General features: G+C 45.7%; 1 protein-coding gene across 14 annotated transcripts in view; it reads left to right on the top strand.

Annotated features, from left to right (window-relative positions):
• PXK (PX domain containing serine/threonine kinase like) overlaps positions 1-19,952 on the top strand; it is an 81,634-nt gene extending 61,682 nt beyond the window's left edge. The window contains exons 14-20 of one of the 14 annotated variants that reach the window (XM_019984794.2): positions 1,649-1,726; positions 2,260-2,346; positions 2,790-2,859; positions 6,060-6,119; positions 13,348-13,356; positions 17,397-17,421; positions 18,657-19,952. In XM_019984794.2, the coding sequence (XP_019840353.2) occupies positions 1,649-1,726; positions 2,260-2,346; positions 2,790-2,859; positions 6,060-6,119; positions 13,348-13,356; positions 17,397-17,421; positions 18,657-18,843 (516 nt within the window). In that variant the 3' untranslated portion in view covers positions 18,844-19,952. The other 13 variants (XM_070776429.1, XM_070776427.1, XM_019984793.2 and 10 more) reach the window with 13 other exon arrangements.
• The last annotated feature ends 118 nt before the right edge of the window (positions 19,953-20,070 follow it).

Raw genomic sequence — 20,070 nt, 5'->3', positions numbered from 1 at the left:
ACCTCAATCTTTCCCAGCGTCAGGGTCTTTTCCAGTAAATCACCTCTTTGCATCAGGTGGCCAAAGTATTGGGAGCTTCAGCTTCAACATCAGTCCTTCCAATGAATATTCAGGTTTGACTTCTTTTAGGATTGACTGGTTTGATCTTGCAGTCCAAACGACTCTCAAGGTCTTCAGCACTGCAATTTGAAAGCATCAGTCTTTATTGTCCAACTCTCATATCCGTACATGACTACTGGAAAAACCATGGCTTTGACTATATAGACCTTTGTTGGCAAAGTGATGTCTCTGCTTTTTAAAATACTGTCTAGGTTTGTCATAGCTTTCCTTCCAAAGAGCAGGTGTCTTTTAATTTCCTGGCTGCAGTCACCATCCACAGTGCTTCGGAGCCCAATAAAAAAAATCTGCCACTGCTTTAAACTTTTCCTCTTGTATTTACCATAAAGTGATGGGACAGGATGCCATGATCTTAGTTTTTTGAATGTTGAATTTTAAGCCAGCTTTTTCATTATCCTTTTTCACTCTCATCAAGAGGCTCTTTAGTTCCTCTTCATTTTTGCCATTGGAGTGGTATCCACATATCTGAGATTGTTGATATTTCTTTTGGCAGTCTTGATTCCAGCTTGTGTTTCATCCAGCCTGGCATTTCACATGATGTACTCTGCATGTAAGTTAAAATAAGCAGGGTAACACTGTACAGCTTTGTTGTACTCCTTTCCCAATTTTGAACCAGTCCATTGTTTTGTGTCTTGTTCTAACTCTTGCTCCTTGACCCCCATATAGGTTTGTCAGGATTCAGGTAAGATGGACTGGTATTCTCATCTCTTTAAGAATTTTCCACATTTGTTGTGATCCACACAGTCAAAGGCTTTAGTGTAGTCAATGAAGCAGAAGCAGATGTTTTTCTGGCATTCCCTTGCTTTTTCTATAATCCAACAAATGTTGGCAATTTGATCTCTGGTTCCCTTGCCTTTTCTAAACCCAGCTTGTACATCTGGAAGTTCTCGGTTCATGTACTGCTAACACCTAGCTTGAAGGATTTTGAGAATAACCTTACTGGCATGTGAAATGAGCACAGTTGTGCAGTACTTTGAACATTCTTGGGCATTGCCCTCCTTTGGGATTGGAATGAAAACTGACCTTTTCCAGTCCTGTAGCCAACGCTGAGTTTTCCAAATTTGCTTGCATATTGAGTGCAGCACTTTCAAACATCACCTTCTAGGTTGTCTCTTTGTTCCATAGGTCCGTCTTTATGCCAGTATCACACTCTTTTCTGTAGCTTTACAATAGGTTTTTGATATAAATTTATTTATTTGCAATAGATTTTTGAAATCAGGGAGTGTGAGGCCTTAGGTTCCAACCTTCAAGATCATTTAGGTAATTTGGGATCCCTTGAGAATTGACACACTTGAAATTATCCATCATGTTTATGTGTTCATTTAGTAATATACTTCTTGCTGAAAAATGCTAATGAGGTGAGTGGGTTGGGATAGCAAGAGTGGGCAGGATAGGAGTGAAGTGGACGGCTTGTAAGTGATTTCCTTCCAGGAATCCTCCTTGATGAGCAGCCATTTCTTCATTCAAACCATGACTTGAGAGAACCTCCAGCCAGTTTCCTCTGTAGATTATGTACTTTCTCTTTTTTCAGATCCCCACAAAGTTAAAAGAGGCATTGAGAATTGCCAAAGAATGTATAGAAAAGAGACTGATTGAAGAACAGAAACAGGTAAACCGCTAATAGTTCCTCTTTGTCTTTTGGTGTTTTAGCATCCCCATCCTCTGCTGTGGTGATCACAGTGATTTACTTTTAACAGATCGTTCATTCCATAAACATGTCTTGCATACTTGCTCTGGACCGGGCTCTGTGTTCAGTGCTGTGAGACAACTGAACACTTCACAGTCCTACCTGCAGAGAGCTCAGCCTGTGGCAGAAACAAACGTGTTCACAAAGGATGGTCACTCTAATGACTGGGCAGACTGGGTGGTTGGGGGGTCATACATGTTTCATACTCTGATGGTTCTGGGGGCCACACTCATTTTCTCTGAGAGGGAAAGGCATGTAAGGACCTGGGGGTGCAGAGGGAACAGTCTTCATCTGCTGGCATACTCTTCTCCCCGACATCCAGACCCAGTGTGGAGGCAGACAGGCTGAGCACGGAAAGCGTTTTCATCCAGATAATTTGATTTGGCGAAACATGGTAGAAATTTTCATTAGTGTAGGATATGCTTACATTTGTGGTGAACTGTGGTCTCTTAAAGATCCACCAGCATCGAAGACTGACGAGAGCTCAGTCTCACCATGGATCTGAAGAAGAAAGGAAAAGGAGGAAGATTTTAGCTCGAAAGGTAAGCCTGATGTCTCTGTGAATTCTTTCTTGTGAATGCTTGACTCCACGTGAAGAAAGTTCTAGGTCAATGACGTGCATTTAGTTCATGACAGATCTCTGTGCTATATCTTTCTGAAAGCTTAAACTTTACAGATGGCTGGTTAGCTGCTTCTCAACAAAAACCATATAATAGTGTCAGCAGAGAAACGGACCATAGAATTTCCTGGCTTGCTGGCCTGATGATGGCCTTACTGTAATTGTGGGGAAGGGTTGGCCTGAGATTGTAAACTCAGCATTCTTGGTTTTTATTTCTCCCTTTAGTTTTGGCTTGTGGCTTCTTCACTGTTATGAGGCCCAATATGACCTTGTGTGTAGCTAGTTTATAACTCTGTGCCTAGAAAATGTTTTTATTCCGGTATGTTCATTCTTTGCTTCCTCCCCCCTTTCTTTTTTTTTTTAAAGAAGTCAAAACGATCTGCTGTTGAAAATAATGAAGAGCATTCAGCAAAATACAGCAACTCCAATAATTCAGGTAACTGATTATAGGTTATAGTGGGGCCTGGGTCCCAAAGATTAGTACCAGGAGTCTAGGTTCTTGGGTTCTTCTACTGTATATAGCACAGGGAACTGTGCTGAGTGCTTTGTAGCAGCCTGGGTGGGAGGCGAGATTGGGGGAGAATGGCGTATGTATGGCTGAGTCCCTTTGCTGTCCACCTGAAGCTTTTATAACATTGTTAATTTGGCTATACCCCAATATAAAATAAGTAAAAAAAAAAAAAAAAAGAGTTCCTGGGTTCTACTAGGTGGTGTGGTGACAATTACAGAAAACAAAAGAACTCTGTTCCCAGGGAGGAGTTGCCATAGCATTGAAAGTCTCACAGGACTCATGTACTAGAAGGGACTTCAGAGCTTAACGGGCAACGAGCCTCTTCACCGATCACAGGACTCGATCTGTCAAAGATGAGCATCAGCCCTGGAATAAAACCCCACCCAGTAATGCAGTGCAAGGCCTCCTGCTTATCAGGAGAGGCTACACTAACTGAAATGGCCCTAAAGCCTGCCCTCCGCTCTTTCCCCACGTGGCAGAAGGGCATGCCCTCCTCCATTAAGGAGAGGTCTTCCCAGTGTGCGGGGATCGCAAAAGGAACATTCCAGAAGGGCGAGCAAGGCACAGAGAGCTCTGTCCCTGCCCCACCCAGCTGGCTTTGGGCCTTCATGTCCCCATCTCTGGAGATCAGATCAAGGGACCCCCTGGGACCTTGCAGTTGTTCTGCCTTTTGAGTCTGTGAAGTGGAGTTCCACATGGAGAAGGGAAGGTTTCATCCTCATAGGTGCAGCTTTGGCTCAGCCCTGGAGGCCAAAGGAAGGGGATTTTTTTTGTTTTTTTAGGTTGAGGGATAGTTGCACATACTTCCAGTCAGGATAAGGACCCAGTAGAGACAGAGAACCTGAAGATGCAAAAGAGAGAGTGATTGTTGAGGGAGGCAAGGTGAGAGGGTGCTGGAAGGCCACGGAGTTAGGATCAAGAGCCCAGCTGTCAGTCTCAGCCTTGGAGAAAACCCATGCATCCTTTCCTGGTGTCAGGAGCAAGTGGAGTAGGTGAAGAGGCAGAGGCATTTGAAGTAGAAGGGAGAGAGGAAATTAAGGGTGTTCACAGACCATGCCTTCTCAGACCTTTTCAGGGAAGTCAGTGAGGAAGCCATCTGCCAGGGGCAAGAGAAGAAGTGAGGGGTGTGCTAGACCTAAAGGCTGGGCTGGCCGCCGCCAGAGGATGCAGGCTGTGTAGGTAGAGCTGGAGCTAGAAGAGTTGGGGTGGGAGAAGATTCTAGACTCCGGGAGGGTGGAAACTATGCTAGCACCACTGCTTGGAGAGTCAAGCCAGAGAAGGGCTCAGGGGGAGCTAGCAGGGAGGAGAAGGAGCCCCTGGAGGTCCGTGTGAGGACCAGGGCTGGCTCCCTGGGGATGGAGGCTGGGAGAGGAGGAAGGGGCTGGAGGCTATTGTGGCTGGTGCATAATTTCAGAGTTGGAGGTCTGTTTTCTCATGGTTGATGGAATGGACATGGGCCAGTCATTTTCATCATTAGCCTGAGACTCGAGTCTTCAGTCAGCCTGTCACACTGGCAGACACTCTGTCTGATGTCTGCTTCTTTATAAAGTGGAGAAAGCCTGGCTCAGTGTCTCCACCTGCCTGCTTGCAGGGCTCTATGCCAGATACATAGGGGCTTCCCTCATAGCTCAGTTGGTAAAGAATCCACCTGCAATGCAGGAGACCCCGGTTCAATTCCTGGGTCAGGAAGATCTGCTGGAGAAGAGCTAGGATACCCACTCCAGTATTCTTGGGCTTCCCTTGTGGCTCAGCTGGTAAAGAATCTGCCTGCAATGTGGGAGACCTGGGTGCGATCCCTGGGTTGGGAAGATCCCCTAGAAAAGGGAAAGGCTCCCCAGTCCAGTATTCTGGCCTGGGGAATCCCATGGGCTGTATAGTCCTTGGGGTTGCAAAGAGTCGGACACGACTGAGTGACTTTCACTTCACTTCACTTATGCCAGATGCAGCCAGGTGGGAGGCTAAGGACTCCAAGACACCACCTCAAGGAATTTAGGAAAGCCAGGAAGCTGTTGATAGAAATGTATAGATCATCTCCAGATCCCACTGAGTCACAAATGCAAACCTTCTCCCCTTTAAAACCCATGTTAGCACTATAAGCAGTGTCCTATCACAGTGGGCTGGATTTTGCCATCTTTTTCAGTAAAACACCTCCCATGTTTTATAGGAGATGAGAGAATATTGCAAATAGTGGAAAGGGATTCAGCCGGGGGGAGGGATGGTTTAATTAGGACATTTCTCCTTGTGCTCAGTGTCTGTGATGTGGATGATGGGAGAGCTGGTGGTAGGAGGCGCCCCCAGGGCAGGTGGTGGCCTCAAAGGGGCGAGGTCTCAGTTACCTGCAGGGAGCTCTGGTAGTCCTTCGCTAGGACATCCATGTGAGGGAAGGGGCTTGTGTGGGCTATTCTATTTGTTCACTGGGCTACTTCCAGGTTTAAGTCAGGAGGGTGTATTCTGGGGATTTCTGAGCAGTGGAAGTGATGCTGGGGAATTTGGGAATATTTGAAATATAACAATGTTACTAGGTCCAGGAAAAGCATACAACTTATGGGAATATGCACCTTATTTTGTAAATAAGGGTATTTGCTGAACTTCAGGTAAGAAAAAGCCTGGGAAATCCACACACTGAGGAGGCTGATCCTATCCAGTTTGGTGTGCCTGCTGGTAAAACGGCACTCCACAGGGAGCATTGCCGGGTGGATGCGCTGGAGAACTCTCGCTTCCTTTGAGGAGGCCTCCACCAGAGTGCCCTGCGCCCCTCTGTCACCTGTTCTGCTGTGGCTCTCTCATTTGTCGTTCATTACCCCGGGATAGGGGTTGGGTCCACAAGAGAGGCTATAGCTAATTGCATAAACTGTTGGATGGCACAAAGCTGATTTCAAACCAGGCAGGCTGTGGGGAGCAGTGGGAGGCAGCGAGGCCTGGGGAAGGAGACGTGCCCTGCACTGCGGTGGACGCCTGCAGTCATGGGTCCAGTCCCTGCACTCTGTCCCGCCTGCCTTTTCCCACCAGGTCCACACGTGAGCCAAGTGCAGAGGTTCAGACAGTGGTGGGTCCCAGCTCAGGCCACATTCCAGATGTCTTTCTTTGGTCCCCATGAGGGTTTTCTCTGTTTTCTCTCTTAGCAGGATCTGGGGCCAGCTCACCTCTCACATCCCCGTCCTCGCCGACTCCACCCTCCACAGCAGGTCAGTGACAAGGCAGAGTGACCTGCTTGCCTCCCCTTCTGCACCAGTGGGGAGAAGTGTGGGGCTCTTGCTCTTCGTACCTTGGCTCAGACATTTGAGGTGTTAGAAGGGACCATCCTCCTCCAGAGAAACCAGTCGGGGTGCAGATCAGCAGTGTCACTTGGGAGAAATGAGGGTCTCGATTTCCAAATTCAGATTTCAAGGGGAACGAAATAGTTGGTTTTAGGGCCACTCACCTACCCCCTACCTCCAGCTCGCTCTCTTTGCTGTAAAGCCTCATGCAGGCTCCTTAGATCAGACCCTGTCTTGGTATAGGCTCAGGCTGAACAAAACAACTGTGCTGCTGCCCAGAGGCCCTATCCTGCCAGGACTCTCTCCTCAGGGAGCCCAGCCACACTGCTGGCTTTGTCACAGAGCGCAACTGGTTAAATGCCCGCCTAGGAGTGAAATACCCACGGAGCTTCTGATTTCCTGATAACCATCTGTGCTCTGTTCTGCTCTGCATTTCATCATCTGACTACTTTTCTGTGGCTAGCCAACCTTTGTTTCACTTTTCTGACTTAAATCAGGTTTCTTGGAGTCTTTTGAAAAAATGTAAAGAGTACCCCCCCACGCCCCCCCCCCAACCCCAGGGAATAACCTCTAAATGTGTGCAGTGGCCTCATAACGCTATCTTTTTTCTTTTTTTTGGAACTAATATCTCTCTCCTAACTACTTTGCAAGCCCCATAAAAATGCTTTGGGGTACCAGAATCTCCTTTCAACTCCTTAACTGAACCAGATGTTCTAGATGTCAGAGGAACTGGTTCTACCACTCAGAGCTTGCTGGCTGTGTTTGGAGGAGTCTCTGCAGCCATTGGAAGGGAGAGTGGGCTGGGGTTGATTTATGAGTTGACAATACCATACTCATTAAAGCTTAAAGTGGTGCCTAGCAGCTACCAAGAGCATTACCCAACCCCTCTCAAATGCTTCTAACAGACCTTCCAAAAAGAAAAAAATAAAAAGATGACCATCAAATGTAAGGGGACTGGTTTGAAGGGCTTACATCTGGCTGTCGGGTGTCTTGATCATGGAGGCTGGTTACTGGTGGTTTGTTGTGGAGTGTTCTGGGGCTAGGGTTTATTTTAATAAAAGTGCTTGTCTCATGGAGACGTAATATCCTATTTCCTATCTGACTTTGTCAGCAGATTTTACAAGAAGGCCCCCACATATTGATCCATATAGAAAGTAGACTTCTTCTCTGTCTTTTGTAGAGGTGACCTCTATAGGCTGATCAGAAATTTTTGGAGAGCCACTGCCCACGATCATGTTGAACCATTTTCTAGATGAGAGGATGGATATTGATTTCACACTGCTTAGACATATTAAGGAAATAGGAGAGAACTAGTAGTGAGAATCCATGAAGCCTCCTTTGAGAAGTGAGGTGTCTGCTTAGAAGTGCAGACCACCTTGCTGTGTGCATTCGAGGTGGGCAGTTACCTGCCAGTTCTCATTTTTAAATACCTTGGAGAATTCAGTCCATTTGGATTATTTTCGATGAATCCTCTAATCTGAGTTCTCAGTTGAGTTCTCAGTTCTGATACAGTAGCTGGTTTGCATGAAATGAGGCAACTTTTAGAATGAGAAGAAAAAGAGGAGTCTTTTGTAATTAGAATCAGTGTTGGAATAAACTTCATCTGAGGTGAGAGGGAACAGTTGGGAATATAGTTCCATGTCCTGAAGGGTAGTCACAAGTATTCAGAGGGAAACACATGTGAGGCCCCAAGCACAATGCCTGGCAGAGATGAGAGGTGCCCAGCAGGTGTTGGCTGTCTCTTTTCCTCTATGTTCTTTAATGTTTTATTGATGAAATGATTGACTCAGCCCCAGAGACTATACTCTGACCTCTGCTGGGCATTTATCATTAATGCGACTCATAAAAATAATAACTGGCATTTGCCTATCAACCTAGCATTTAAGGCCCCAAGCAAGCCACCCACAGGGAGTTTATTCATTCAGCTACTTTCGATGCATTTATCCAGAGCCTGAAGTATGCTTGGCACTGTGCTAATAAGTCCTGGGTCACAGAGATGAGCACGCAGACAAGGCCCAACTGAGTGGCCTGGCTTTGCCAGCACCTCTCAGGAGCTCCAAAATGATAGATACTGATCAGGCAAATGCTTTCCTCAGGTCCCGTCCACGGTAACTTCCTCCCCCAATAGTTCTTCTTAAATAGAGAATCTCCTCCTGAAAAAAACTACCAACAAAGCAGCATCTCGAACTTCTGTACTGTACAGGGCCGCACAGGTGGTACCGTCATGCTACCGTTCCCATGGGAAGTGCTCCACCAATGCTGGGGAAGATGGAGAAACTCTATACGCAAAAACAAGACTGGGAGCTGATTGTGGCTCACATCGTGAACTCCTTACTGCGAAATTCAGACAAATTGAAGAAAGTAGAGAAACTAGACCTAAATCAAGTCCTTTACAATTTTACAGTGGAAGTGAGAAATAGATGCAAGGGATTGGATCTGATAGACAGGGTGCCTGAAAAACTATGGACGGAGGTTCGTGACATTATACAGGCGGCAATGATCAAGACCATCCCCAACAAAAAGAAATGCAAAAAGGCAAAATGGTTGTCTGAGGAGGCCTTACAAATAGCTGAGAAAAGGAGAAAAGCTAAAGGCAAAGGAGAAAAAGGAAAGATACATCCATCTGAATGCAGACTTCCAAAGAGTAGCAGAAAAAGATAAGCCTTCCTAAGTGATCAATGCAAAAAATAGAGGAAAACAATAGAATGGGAAAGACTAGAGATCTCTTGAAGAAAATTAGAGATACCAAGGGAACATTTCAGGCAAAGATGGGCTGTATATTGTTACCCTGCTTATTTAACTTATACGCAGAGTACATCATGCAAAATGCTGGGCTGGATGAAACGCGCTGGGATCAAGATTGCTGGGAGAAATATCAATAACCTCAGATACGCAGATGATACCACCCTTATGGCAGAAAGTGAAGAGGAACTAAAGAGCCTCTTGATGAAAGTGAAAGAGGAGAGTGAAAAAGCTGGGTTAAAACTCAACATTTAAAAAACTAAAATCATGGCATCTGGTCCCATCACTTCATGACAAATAGATGGGGAAACAGTGGAAACAGTGAACAGACTTTATTTTCTTGGGCTCCAAAATCACTGCAGATGGTGATTGCAGCCATGAAATTAAAAGACGCTTGCTCCTTGGAAGAAAAGCTATGACCAACCTAGACAGCGTATTAAAAAGCAGGCACTTTGTTACTTTGCTGACAAAGGTCTGTCTAGTCAAAGCTATGGTTTTTCCAGTGGTCATGTATGGATGTGAGAGTTGGACCATAAAAAAGCTGATCATCGAAGAATTGATGCTTTTGAACTGTGGTGTTGGAGAAGACTCTTGAGAGTCCTTTGCAAGGAGATTTAACCTGTCCATCCTAAAGGAAATCAGTCCTGAATATTCATTGGAAGGGCTGATGCTGAAGCTGAAGCTCCAATACTTTGGCCACCTGATGCAAAGAACTGACTCACCAGAAAAGACCCTGATGCTGGGCAAGATTGAAGGTGGGAGGAGAAGGGGACAACAGAAGATGAGATGGTTGGATGGCATCACCGACCCGATGGACATGCGTTTGAGCGAGCTCTGGGAGTTGGTGATGGACAGGGAAGCCTGGCGTGCTGCAGTCCATGGGTCACAGAGAGTCATACATGACTGAGCGAGTGAACTGAACTGGACTGAGTGAGGGCAAGGCTTTCAGCCTGCTCGCCGCCTGGGCAGCCCTTACTTAGACTGGTCCTTTCCCTTTCAGGACAGGCGGCCAGGCTTCTCACTGGGCTCATCTCTCTTGCCGCCTCTCTGCACTCTACCTGTCTTATTGCTGGAATCACAATTTATTCCAATTTATGTCTTTACTTCTAGGCCACATTTATGCTGTATCTGGAAACTAAGTCAAGCATAGTATTAATATCTTCTGGCTTTATAATATGCCATTTTCTCAAGAAATGAAGGAAAAGTCTTCATTTTCAAGGGCTAACTTTGAAAAGGAATTCCTGCTGAAGGTAGCATCTCAAACACAGCTCCATCTGGGAGCCCTTGAGATCTACATCTTGGCCTGCAGAACGTAAACTTGAGGGTCACCACTCTGTAGTTCTAGATAGAACCTTGGAGAAGACACTTGACCTCCCTGGGCTTCAGATTTCAAAATCAAGTGAGGCCCCATAGGGCTCCTGGGCATGGAGCCCCTGTTGTCCCTTGTTTCTTGTAGGCAGGACACCAGCCTTCATGACCTTCCCGGAGTTTCAAAGGGTAGAGTTGCTAATCAAGGGAGGAGCATCCAGAAACCTGCTGAGACGAGATTAAGCCCTGCACACACCTAAATCTTGTCCGGGACCCCACCCTTAGACTCTTGTTACAAAACCCCTTACCAAATCCCCTGGGGGTAGAGATACATAGCTTTTCAAGGCAGGAGCCCTCTGTGTTACCTGTGCCTGGCAAACTAATAAGGCTGTCCTTTTCCGCTTTCACCCAGAGAGGTTTGATTTAGTTTGATTTAGCTCGGGCGTACAGAGAGGCAGAGCTTTCACATCAGCTTTCCGATTGTAAACAAAGATAGCAACAATGCCTGTCTAGTGGATTTACTCTGAGGATCCAGAGAGTCCCAGGCCTAAGAGGCTAGAACAGCACCTGATACACAGTCCGTCCTCAGGGCACTGTGAGTTACTGGGAGGCCTTGAATAAGTCGATTTCTGGGTTTGGGTTGTTGTTGTTTATTTGCTCAGGCACGTCTGACTCTTTTTTGACCCCATGGACTGCAGCCCGCCAGGCTTCTCTGTGCGGGGGATTTCTCAGGCAAAAATAATGGAGTGGGTAGCCATTTCCTTCTCCAGGGAATCTTCCCGACCCAGGGATTGAACCCTAGTCTCCTTCTTGACAGGAGGATTCTTTTGGGTTAAAAAGGCAAAAGGGAGAGGGTTAGAGGAGCCCATCTCAGTTCTTTCTAATCAAGTATCCTCTAAACCCACTGTTTGCTGGAAAATAACATCATTTATACCAGTGGCTCAGCGGGTAAACAATTCTCCTGTAATGAAGGAGGTACAGGAGACATGGGTTGGATCCCTGGGTCAGGAAGGTCCCCTGAAGACGGAAATGGCAACCCAGTCCAGTATTCTTGCCTGGGGAATTCCATGCACAGAGGCGCCTGGCAGGCTACAGTCCGTGGGGTCATAAAGACACAGCTGAGCATACACACACCTACATAAACTCACTGTGGACCCACCCCTGGCAGTTTGCTCAGCAATAGATCAGTTGAGGCAAGATCAGTTTGACAGCATTGACTTTCTTCCTGAAATCATCAGTTTTAAAAGCATTTGTGGTAACTAAGGGTGGTTTTAAGCTCAGTTACTTTCAGGACAGGGCAGAAGAGACAGGTGTTTCTAAGCAAAGGAGTCTTACTCTCCTGAGTCCTTTCCAGCATTTGTGTAAGGACTGGGGCCTCTCCTGTTTCTCTCTGAACCTCCCTGCCCTGGGCCTTTTCTTGAAATCCTTACCAGATTGATGGGAGAAAGAGTAGAAAGATTTCCTTAAGTTTGTTGGTAGTTCTATTGGGTAGGGTGGAATTCTCTAAAGCCTTTTTTTTTTTTTCCCCCAGTGAGAACATTCCTAGCACTTTCTTTTTTCTAAAGGATAGGTTTCCTGCCTCTAGAAGGCCATTCTTTCAAGAACTTTGAGATACTTTATTCTGACTGGTTTCTGGGTCAGTGTCACCAGCTAGTGTTTACACTCTGTGTTCATGGAGCTGAGTGGTTTAGAAGGTCCTGATTTACATGCAGATATTTGCTCCTACTCTCCCTTTGGGAGGAGACAGGCCTGCTGTCTTGCTATTGTGTGTGTGTGTGTTTTTAAAAAGATTTGCAAAAAAAACCCCAAAAGATTTGCAATAGAGTATAAAGAGTATTTGGGGAAATCTTAGGTAAGCAGGAAACCCAAATTATTATTGTTGTTAATAATCATATTTCACATGTTTTGAGTGCTTATTTTGTCATAGGCACTGTTCTAGGAGATTTATAGTTACTGTTTTATTTAATCCTCATGAATACCTTCCTATCCAAGGAGCAGGGATTATACTTCTAGCTCCATTTCACAGACAAAGACATTGAGGCTCTAGTGGACCTTGACTAAGGTCACACAGTGGGAGGTACTGGAGCCAGGACTCAGTCTTGGTTTCTGCCCCTGTTCATCTCCCTGATTTCTCCTGAGCACCTGCTCTCTTGGTGCACTGCAGGGCCTGTGCTGCTAAAAGCTGTGCTTGGCTGGTTTGGTAAGAGCCCTGAAAGTAGCCCCAGGCTTGGGACGTAGCTCCACCACTTGCTGGGTGACCTTGCACAAGTAATTTCCATTCTTTGAAGCTGTCTTTTAAGAGAATTCCTGGTCTTTATGAGGTAGATAATGTACACAGGGCTTGATAAGCAAGAAAGTACTGTGAAGTTAAGCTGTGAATACCTTGCAAGAGAATTTAGCCCTTCTTGCTTGCAGTTTATCATTTTTAAGCAATAATTTTGAAGAGGGAGAGCTGGCAGTTTGTAGAAGGCTGGTCTGTGAGAGTGACTAAAAAGAGGGAAGTTTCACGAGTGCAGGACTGGAGGAAGAGGCAAAGCGGGGCCTTGTGGGCACAGAAAGACTGAGAACTTGAGTAACAAGAAGGAAGATTTAGGACAAATAAGACACAAGCTATGATGTGTAAAATAAGCTACCAGGATATACTGTACAACACAGGGCACATAGCCAAAATTTTATAATAGCTGTAAGCGGAGTATAGCCTTTAAAAATTCTGAATCACTATATTGTACTCCTGTAACTTATATAATATTGTACATCAACTATACTTCAGTAAAACAAATAAGGTACAAGAAAAGGGAGAGATTCTTTTAGAATGTTGCAGCTCCCAGGATTTATCTAGCCACATCAAAGTCTGAAACCCACTCTAGGCTCAAAATAGACATATGTGGCCCTAAAAATTGCCTTTTTCTCAAAACCACATAAAGCAGTTTCCATGTGGGGGATGACCAGGTCTGTCTGTGGTGCTTCTTTGCACAATGTGTTGGTTCTGCTCTGCTGCCTGCCTGCAGCCCTCCTCCCTGCCTCCAAGCCCAGTGTATGAGCTCCTTTCCTGGGTCCTCAGTTGCTGGATGTGGTGGGCAGGCAGTGGCCCTAGCATCCTCCTGAGCTGCCCCAGGTCAGTGGTCAGCCTGCTGCACCCCACATGGGCCTCTGACCGGCCCCTTCTCAGAGGAAGAGATTCTCCTTTAGGCGAGGGAGCAGGTTGGTTCATTCAGAAGTCAGGGATTCACTGTCAGGGAAAAGGTTATCTTTCACAATTAACCTGGAATCTAGTCAGTTAAAAGGAGACAAGAAAAAAAATGTGTCCTGTTTTTTTTTTTTTTTTCCGGCATGATCTTTGGTCCCCTGGCAGTGAAAGTGTCAAGTCTTAATCCCTGGACTGCCAGGGAATTCTTTCCCCTCGCCCTTTTTAAAAATAGTTTTCTAGTCTTAAGTAGATGCTGATGCCAAAGGTAAAACTCCGGCCACCTGATGCAAAGAACTGACTTACTGGAAAAGACCCTGATGCTGGGGAAGACTGAGGGCAAGAGGAGAAGGGGGCGGCAGAGGATAAGATGGTTAGATAACATCACTGACTCAGTGGACATGAATTTGAGCAAACTCAAGAGGATGGTGAAGGACAGGAAAGCCTGGTGTGCTGCAGTCCATGGGGTCACAAAGAGTCGAACATGACTTAGTAACTGAACCACAAGCAAGTCTTAAGTAAGCTACTTCTGCTCACTCTCCTGTTTAGCCTCTGGATCTAAGCACCTTCAGGGAAGGGGCCCCATGTTCCTGCCCAGGTTAGACTTCCCCATGCTTTTGCTCTTTCCAGCTTTAAAAAGACACATCCCTATTTTAGACTGTAGAAGACTTGTGTGGAAAAGTGATCAGTTCTCATTGTTCTCCCTTCTTCATAAACTGGTCTTATTTAAGTAATAGAACTAGGTACACTCCCAGGACCCATTCCACTTTTCAGGGGAGATAAAACCATGTGGGTCTTCTGAATAGCACCTAACTGGTTCAGAAGAAAGAAAAAGAATGAAGAGAAAAGTGACTCATCAGTTACTCTGTTAGTATTAATATGTTTGCCATGTTCTTAAGAGGATCACTGTCGTATTTACAAACCGTGCTTCTTGTGATTCACTTAAATATACCCTAGTTTGCAATGAGAATAATCAGCATGTGATTCAGACTAATATTTTATTGTCTCTATTTGATTAAATGACACTAAATAATGTCACTAAATAATGACACTGAATAATGACTTGTGTCCCCCCTCTCTCTCTCTTTGCTATTTTCAGTAGAGCATGCACCATTTTGAACGTGAATTTTCGGTAAAGTAAGCTATACTGATTTTTCTAACTTTAAAGATGCTCTGTTTCTGTCTGTGAAATGGGACAGTGTGTCTAGATCACTGAAGTGGTGAACAAACAGGAAAGCTGATTGGAGATGATTTCCTTGTCTGGATATTTAAATGAAATACAGCATCTTTAAAAGGCGCCCCAATGACTTCATTTACATTCATTTCATTTTCATCATGACCTTCAAAATTTTCATTTTCCACTCTGATTTTAGTTTTAAAATACAGCCCTAAAACCTACACATCAACTGCATGGGCATTTTGGTATTTTAATTTTGGAAGCCAGCATCTCACAGTCCTGTTGTTGCAAACGTGCTGGTTCCTTGTTACTCTGACGAAAGGGAAAGGACGTTGGGCAGTTGCATTCCTGGTCACAGGGAAACCACTTACTGGCTTTATAACTGATATTAGGGAAAACAGTTCTTTTTAAAGCATCCTTAATAATAATTGTGACATGAATACAGCCTCCCCATCTTTCTGAGGTAAAAGCAAAGGCAGTTTCAAACAGCTGGGGGCTGCCTGCTTCGGGGGTCGCTGGCCTCCAATTCCCTCTGAGGGTCGCTGGTTGGTCTGAAGGCCAGGTGGTCTCCCCTCCCGAGTGTGGGGACCATGAAGGAACCCAGATCCGCAGGCGGGAGTTGACTGCCCACTGTCAAAGTTGGCCCAGGGAAAGGGACTCTCAGAACTCCTTTTGACACGGCTGGGGAAGGTGTTTCTACCTGGATCTAACCTATGATCTTGCTGCAACAGTCTGTGGCCTGTTTCAGGGCCACTGCTGGGCTGCTAGGCTCCCACTGGGGTACTGCGGAGGGTGGAACAGTTAACTCTAGGGGTTTTTGTCTAAGAGAAGGTGAGATTGGACAGATCATGACTGACCTGGTTATCACTGTAGATAAGCTGTTTTTGAGCGTTCCTCCACCTTGAGTGTTGGAGGCCAACATTTTTGAAAGCTAGATCCAGTTGGCAGTCATTCTGCTTTGGAATTTGGTGATGTCCACTACCTCGGGATGGGGCTTTAGGAAGCCTCTGGAGGGGCACTCACTCACATCTGGGGAGTAGGGGAGCTCAGGCATCAGGCAGTTGTCCCAGATTCATCACAGGCCCAAGAGACAACTCTGAATTTGGACGCTGGTAACATTTCCGCCCCCCTCCCCGCCGCTCTGACATTATTAGCCATGTGTTACAGCTTAAGTTCCAGTGAACCTTTAAAGGAATTTTGTGGACCATAGAAAAGGCAAAAAAAGAAAAACTAAAAAAGGACAAAAAAAATCAATGGGACCTGTAATTAGACTGAGAGTCCCTAGGGTGTGTGTTTTTGCCTCCTCCAAGGTCAAGTGTTGACCTGGACCTCCCTGCCCGCCCCCAACCTTCCTGAGGCTTCTGAGCTGCTCCTGGGCCTGATCCTATGTATAGAGATCTGCCCTGGTTGTTGCAGGCCCAGTGAGGAGAGGCGGACCTCATGGGACATGGGGCCCTTTACGATTGGTCTGGCCCTCTGTGAGAGCACCTCTGGTGACCTTAGTTTTTTCCCTTTGGATGAGCAGACTCTCCTTGCACAGCCCCCAGCAGCACAGGTTACCCTGTGGCACTTTGGACAGTGGATTTATTTATGCTACCTACATATTCAAAGCAACTCATTTAGACAGTCTTAGCCTTTACTTGGGAGAAGGCAATGGCAACCCATTCCAGTACTCTTGCCTGGAAAATCCCATGGGCGGAGGAGCCTGGTGGGCTGCAGTCCATGGGGTCGCTGAGAGTCGGACACGACTGAGCAACTTCACTTTCACTTTTCACTTTCATGCACTGGAGAAGCGAATGGCAACCCACTCCAGTATTCTTGCCTGGAGAATCCCAGGGACGGGGGAGCCTGGTGGGCTGCCGTCTATGGGGTCGCACAGAGTCGGACACGACTGAAGTGACTTAGCAGCAGCAGCCTTTACTTGGACAATGAGGGTCCGTTTCCTGAGCACCACCCCGTCCCCAAACTGTGGTAGTGAATGTGCACTTCTAATTTTGAGTGCCAGGTAGTATTGAGGCCACAGTCGAGGGTTGGTTCTGCGTGAGAGCCGAGCAGGTTAGTTCTGTGCCAAGATGGCAGCCTGTACCACGTCTAGTCCCTGAGGCCCATCTCTAGCCTCCCAGAGTCCTGGGCTAGAAGGGTGGCTGGTCTCTGGATAGTCAGTCCCATGCCTTTAGTGGGACAAAGTGCTGTTTCAGCCCTGTCTTCTGGTCTGTAACCCACCCTGACGCTTCTGCCGGGGTCAAAGCCCAGAGCTGGGAGGCAGAAATGCTGGCGCTCATTCAGGTACATGTTGGGCCCTCCAGGTCAAGTCCAGTTCTGCTGCCCTTTTTTGGCCATTGGCTGAGAGTGCTGGGGAGGGGCGCTGGGAGGGTATTGGCATCCACTCAGTCCTCTGGGCTCTGCACTTGAGTTCCAAGAGGCTTCAGAGGCCATCTCCCCTCCTGGTATTTCAATGGTCACTTTCCAAGAACACCCTTCAGAGGAACGCTTATATGACACACCGGTTTTCCCTGTTCTTCTCATCTTCACAGTCATGTCAGGTTGCAAGTCCTGTTTTATCTCTGTAACCCTGTAACACCAGGCTGGGAGCATCTTCCCATAATCCACCCTGGCATACAACATAATAGAACTTCATTAGTTGTCATTGTATAGAACCAGTGAAAATGACGTTTTGTTCATCTGTCTGTGTTCACTCTTTATTTGTATTGCCATATTATTATTTGAGAATTTCAAGAACTCCAGAGCATGAGTGTGTGTATCTGTGTGATTCTTTAATTTCAGCTGCCTTTAGGTTTGGGTAAAAGATGTAAAGGAAGGTAAGTGGTTTTCTATGAAATACTTTAACCATGGCTTCTCACAGTTGGTAAACAAAGGTTGCTCTTGCTGAAGTATGTTATTGATGGTCCTGAACACCCATCCATATAAAGTCAAGTTGTGGCGGGTATGTCCTCCTGTTGCCACCACAGCTGGGGAGGCGGTGGGGGAGCCACCCAGCAGACTGTCTTGCTGGGGTGGCCCTAGGATAGGGCAGAGGGTGAGGCTGGAACAGAGGTGGGGCCACAGGGAGCTGCCCGGGCCACAGGGAATGGGGCAGCTCCCTGTAGCACAGGCAAGTTCTTTGAAGCAAGGCCTTTTCTGAACCGAGTGTTTATTTTGTTCGAAGAGGATGAAATTCATTTGTTGATTTAAAAGTATACAATTCAAGTGCACAATGTCTGTGTGCCTGGAAGGAAGACAAGAGAAGTTTCAGATACCTGTTCAGTTTCCTTCTCCTTGCCCACCAGGGTAGAGCCCGCCATTCCAGTCTCCCCCAACACTTCAGCAAAGATGTAGGGTTAGTGCATTTCTGTCTTGTAGGGTTGGCTCCCAGTGGATACAAGGGTGTTTGAGGAAGACGCCTCCTTGAGAGTGCCATTGTGGGAGAAAGTCCTCTGTCCCTTGCTGAGCATTGCTGACAATTATCAGCATTTTATATTTCTTTCAGGCAACCTAGTATATTCAAGACAGATGGAAAAAAAAAAAAAAAAAGACCCTGAGGAGCCCATAACCCAGCAGACAGTGGTTCCTTGCTGAGAATCCTCATTTGTCATTTCATGTTAAATCACATCCTTCAAATACAGTGTGCTTTGCAGCAGCTAAAGAACTGTTCATCCCTTTCTAGTAATCGATATTTTAGGTAGCCCAGCTGTGCATACAGATGTCTGTCTTTCATTGCTAGCTCAGGAGTAGGTGGAGCTGTATGGAACCTGGAAAAAGTAGGGAAGGGAACCTTTCTTTTGGGATCATTTTTAAAATCTGGAAATTCATCTATGCAGAGAATGTTACTGTGTAATTTTATGTAATCTGTGATATTTGTTTAGTCTTTTCTCACATGAGTGTTAACTTGGGAGAAATGGCAACTTCAAAAAAAAAATCACACAGTTACAAAGTATCTCGGCCCCTCTGAGGGAAAATGTTTGCAGTCTTCCCCAAGTCCTTTCTGCCAAGGACTGAGCAGTAGCACGTGTGCAGGGTGCGTGCAGAAATACTGACTGTCCCTTCTCCTCCACAGGGATGTCCGCGTTACCTCCACCTCCTCCACCTCCACCTCCACCAGCAGCAGCTCCCTCACCTCCTTCGAGCACAGAGGCGCCCTCACAGTTTCCACCCCAGGCTGTGAATGGCGTGAGCCGAGGGGCCTTACTCAGCTCCATCCAGAATTTCCAAAAAGGAACTTTGAGGAAAGCCGAAACCTGTGATCATAGTGCTCCTAAGATTGGCTAAAGCTTCGTGTTTACACTCGGAGGGAAAAGTTCTTTTTTTTTTTTCCTTTCACCTCCACCCCCGAAGTACCCTCCTTCTGGATGAATAATTGCTGAGCCAGTACAGCCACATACGACTTTGCAGATGCTCACATAAGGGGCTTTTCAAGAGAGAAACACAGTCTTCAAGTAGAATGAAGTCAGGCTGGCATTGCTGCCTTAAGAAATATTTTGCTCCTTGGTTACTATCGGAATCTGGTTCACCCTCTTTTGGTGGGCAGCAGCATATCAGAATCAATTATTTCCACCAACTGAAGGAAATGGACAAAAAAACAAAAACGATGACAATATTCAGTCACCGAGGTGAATGGCCTTGGTGTTACAATCCCTCCCATCCCACCAGACAGCTCCTAGAACTGTTCCTCTCATAATTTCTCTATTCTAAAGCATTTTCTGGTTATTTCTTAGATAAAACTGTTTTTTGCTACCTTTAATTACATCTTAGACATTAACACCATAGCCCAAAGCATAGTGATGTCGCTGAGAGTCAGAGAAGCAACCGAGTTCTTCATTTCCCCCTCAAGTATAAGGTGAAAGTTCGCAACATTCTCTCAAGTTCAATCAGGAACTCCATTGTGGTTACAGAACTCAGGGCTGCTATAGGAACTACTCTAGGCTCTTCATTCCTTTTAGTTAGTACGTGTTGAACAGACAAAAAAATGTTAACATCAGGAAAAGCTCTTGCCAATTCAAGGATCTTCTTAATCCTTAGCATTTAAGTCAAGACTGTTTGGGGTTTGTGGGGGGGTCATTATTACAAGTAAATTTGGCATCTATAGAAATCAGTTCTGATTTTTAAAGATTTATCCAAATATATCATCTTTTTAACATTACTCATTTATTAGAAAGATCCTTTATCCTATGATTTGCTTAAACCCTTAAATAAATTGCACTTTAAAGGATTATAAGTAATCCATCTAAAAAAATCAAGTTATACCCATCAGTGTTGGTTACTATGCAGAGAGAATGTCATTGTGTATAGTTTCATGTAATCTGTGATAAATGTTCAGCTGTATTTTTTATTAAAATAAACTGTGTCAAGAAAATGTGTTGTTTTAGCTTGGCTAGATATTTTAACGCGAAGTTTTTGTACCACTTACGTGCTTCTGTAACTAACTTACATCTATCTTTTCCATCTCAACTTCTGAGGAGAGCAGTGTATGG

This window comes from Bos indicus, chromosome 22 (genome assembly GCF_029378745.1).
Source record: "Bos indicus isolate NIAB-ARS_2022 breed Sahiwal x Tharparkar chromosome 22, NIAB-ARS_B.indTharparkar_mat_pri_1.0, whole genome shotgun sequence".
Lineage (NCBI taxonomy): Eukaryota > Metazoa > Chordata > Mammalia > Artiodactyla > Bovidae > Bos > Bos indicus.
This window is presented reverse-complemented; position numbering and strand designations above follow the sequence as displayed.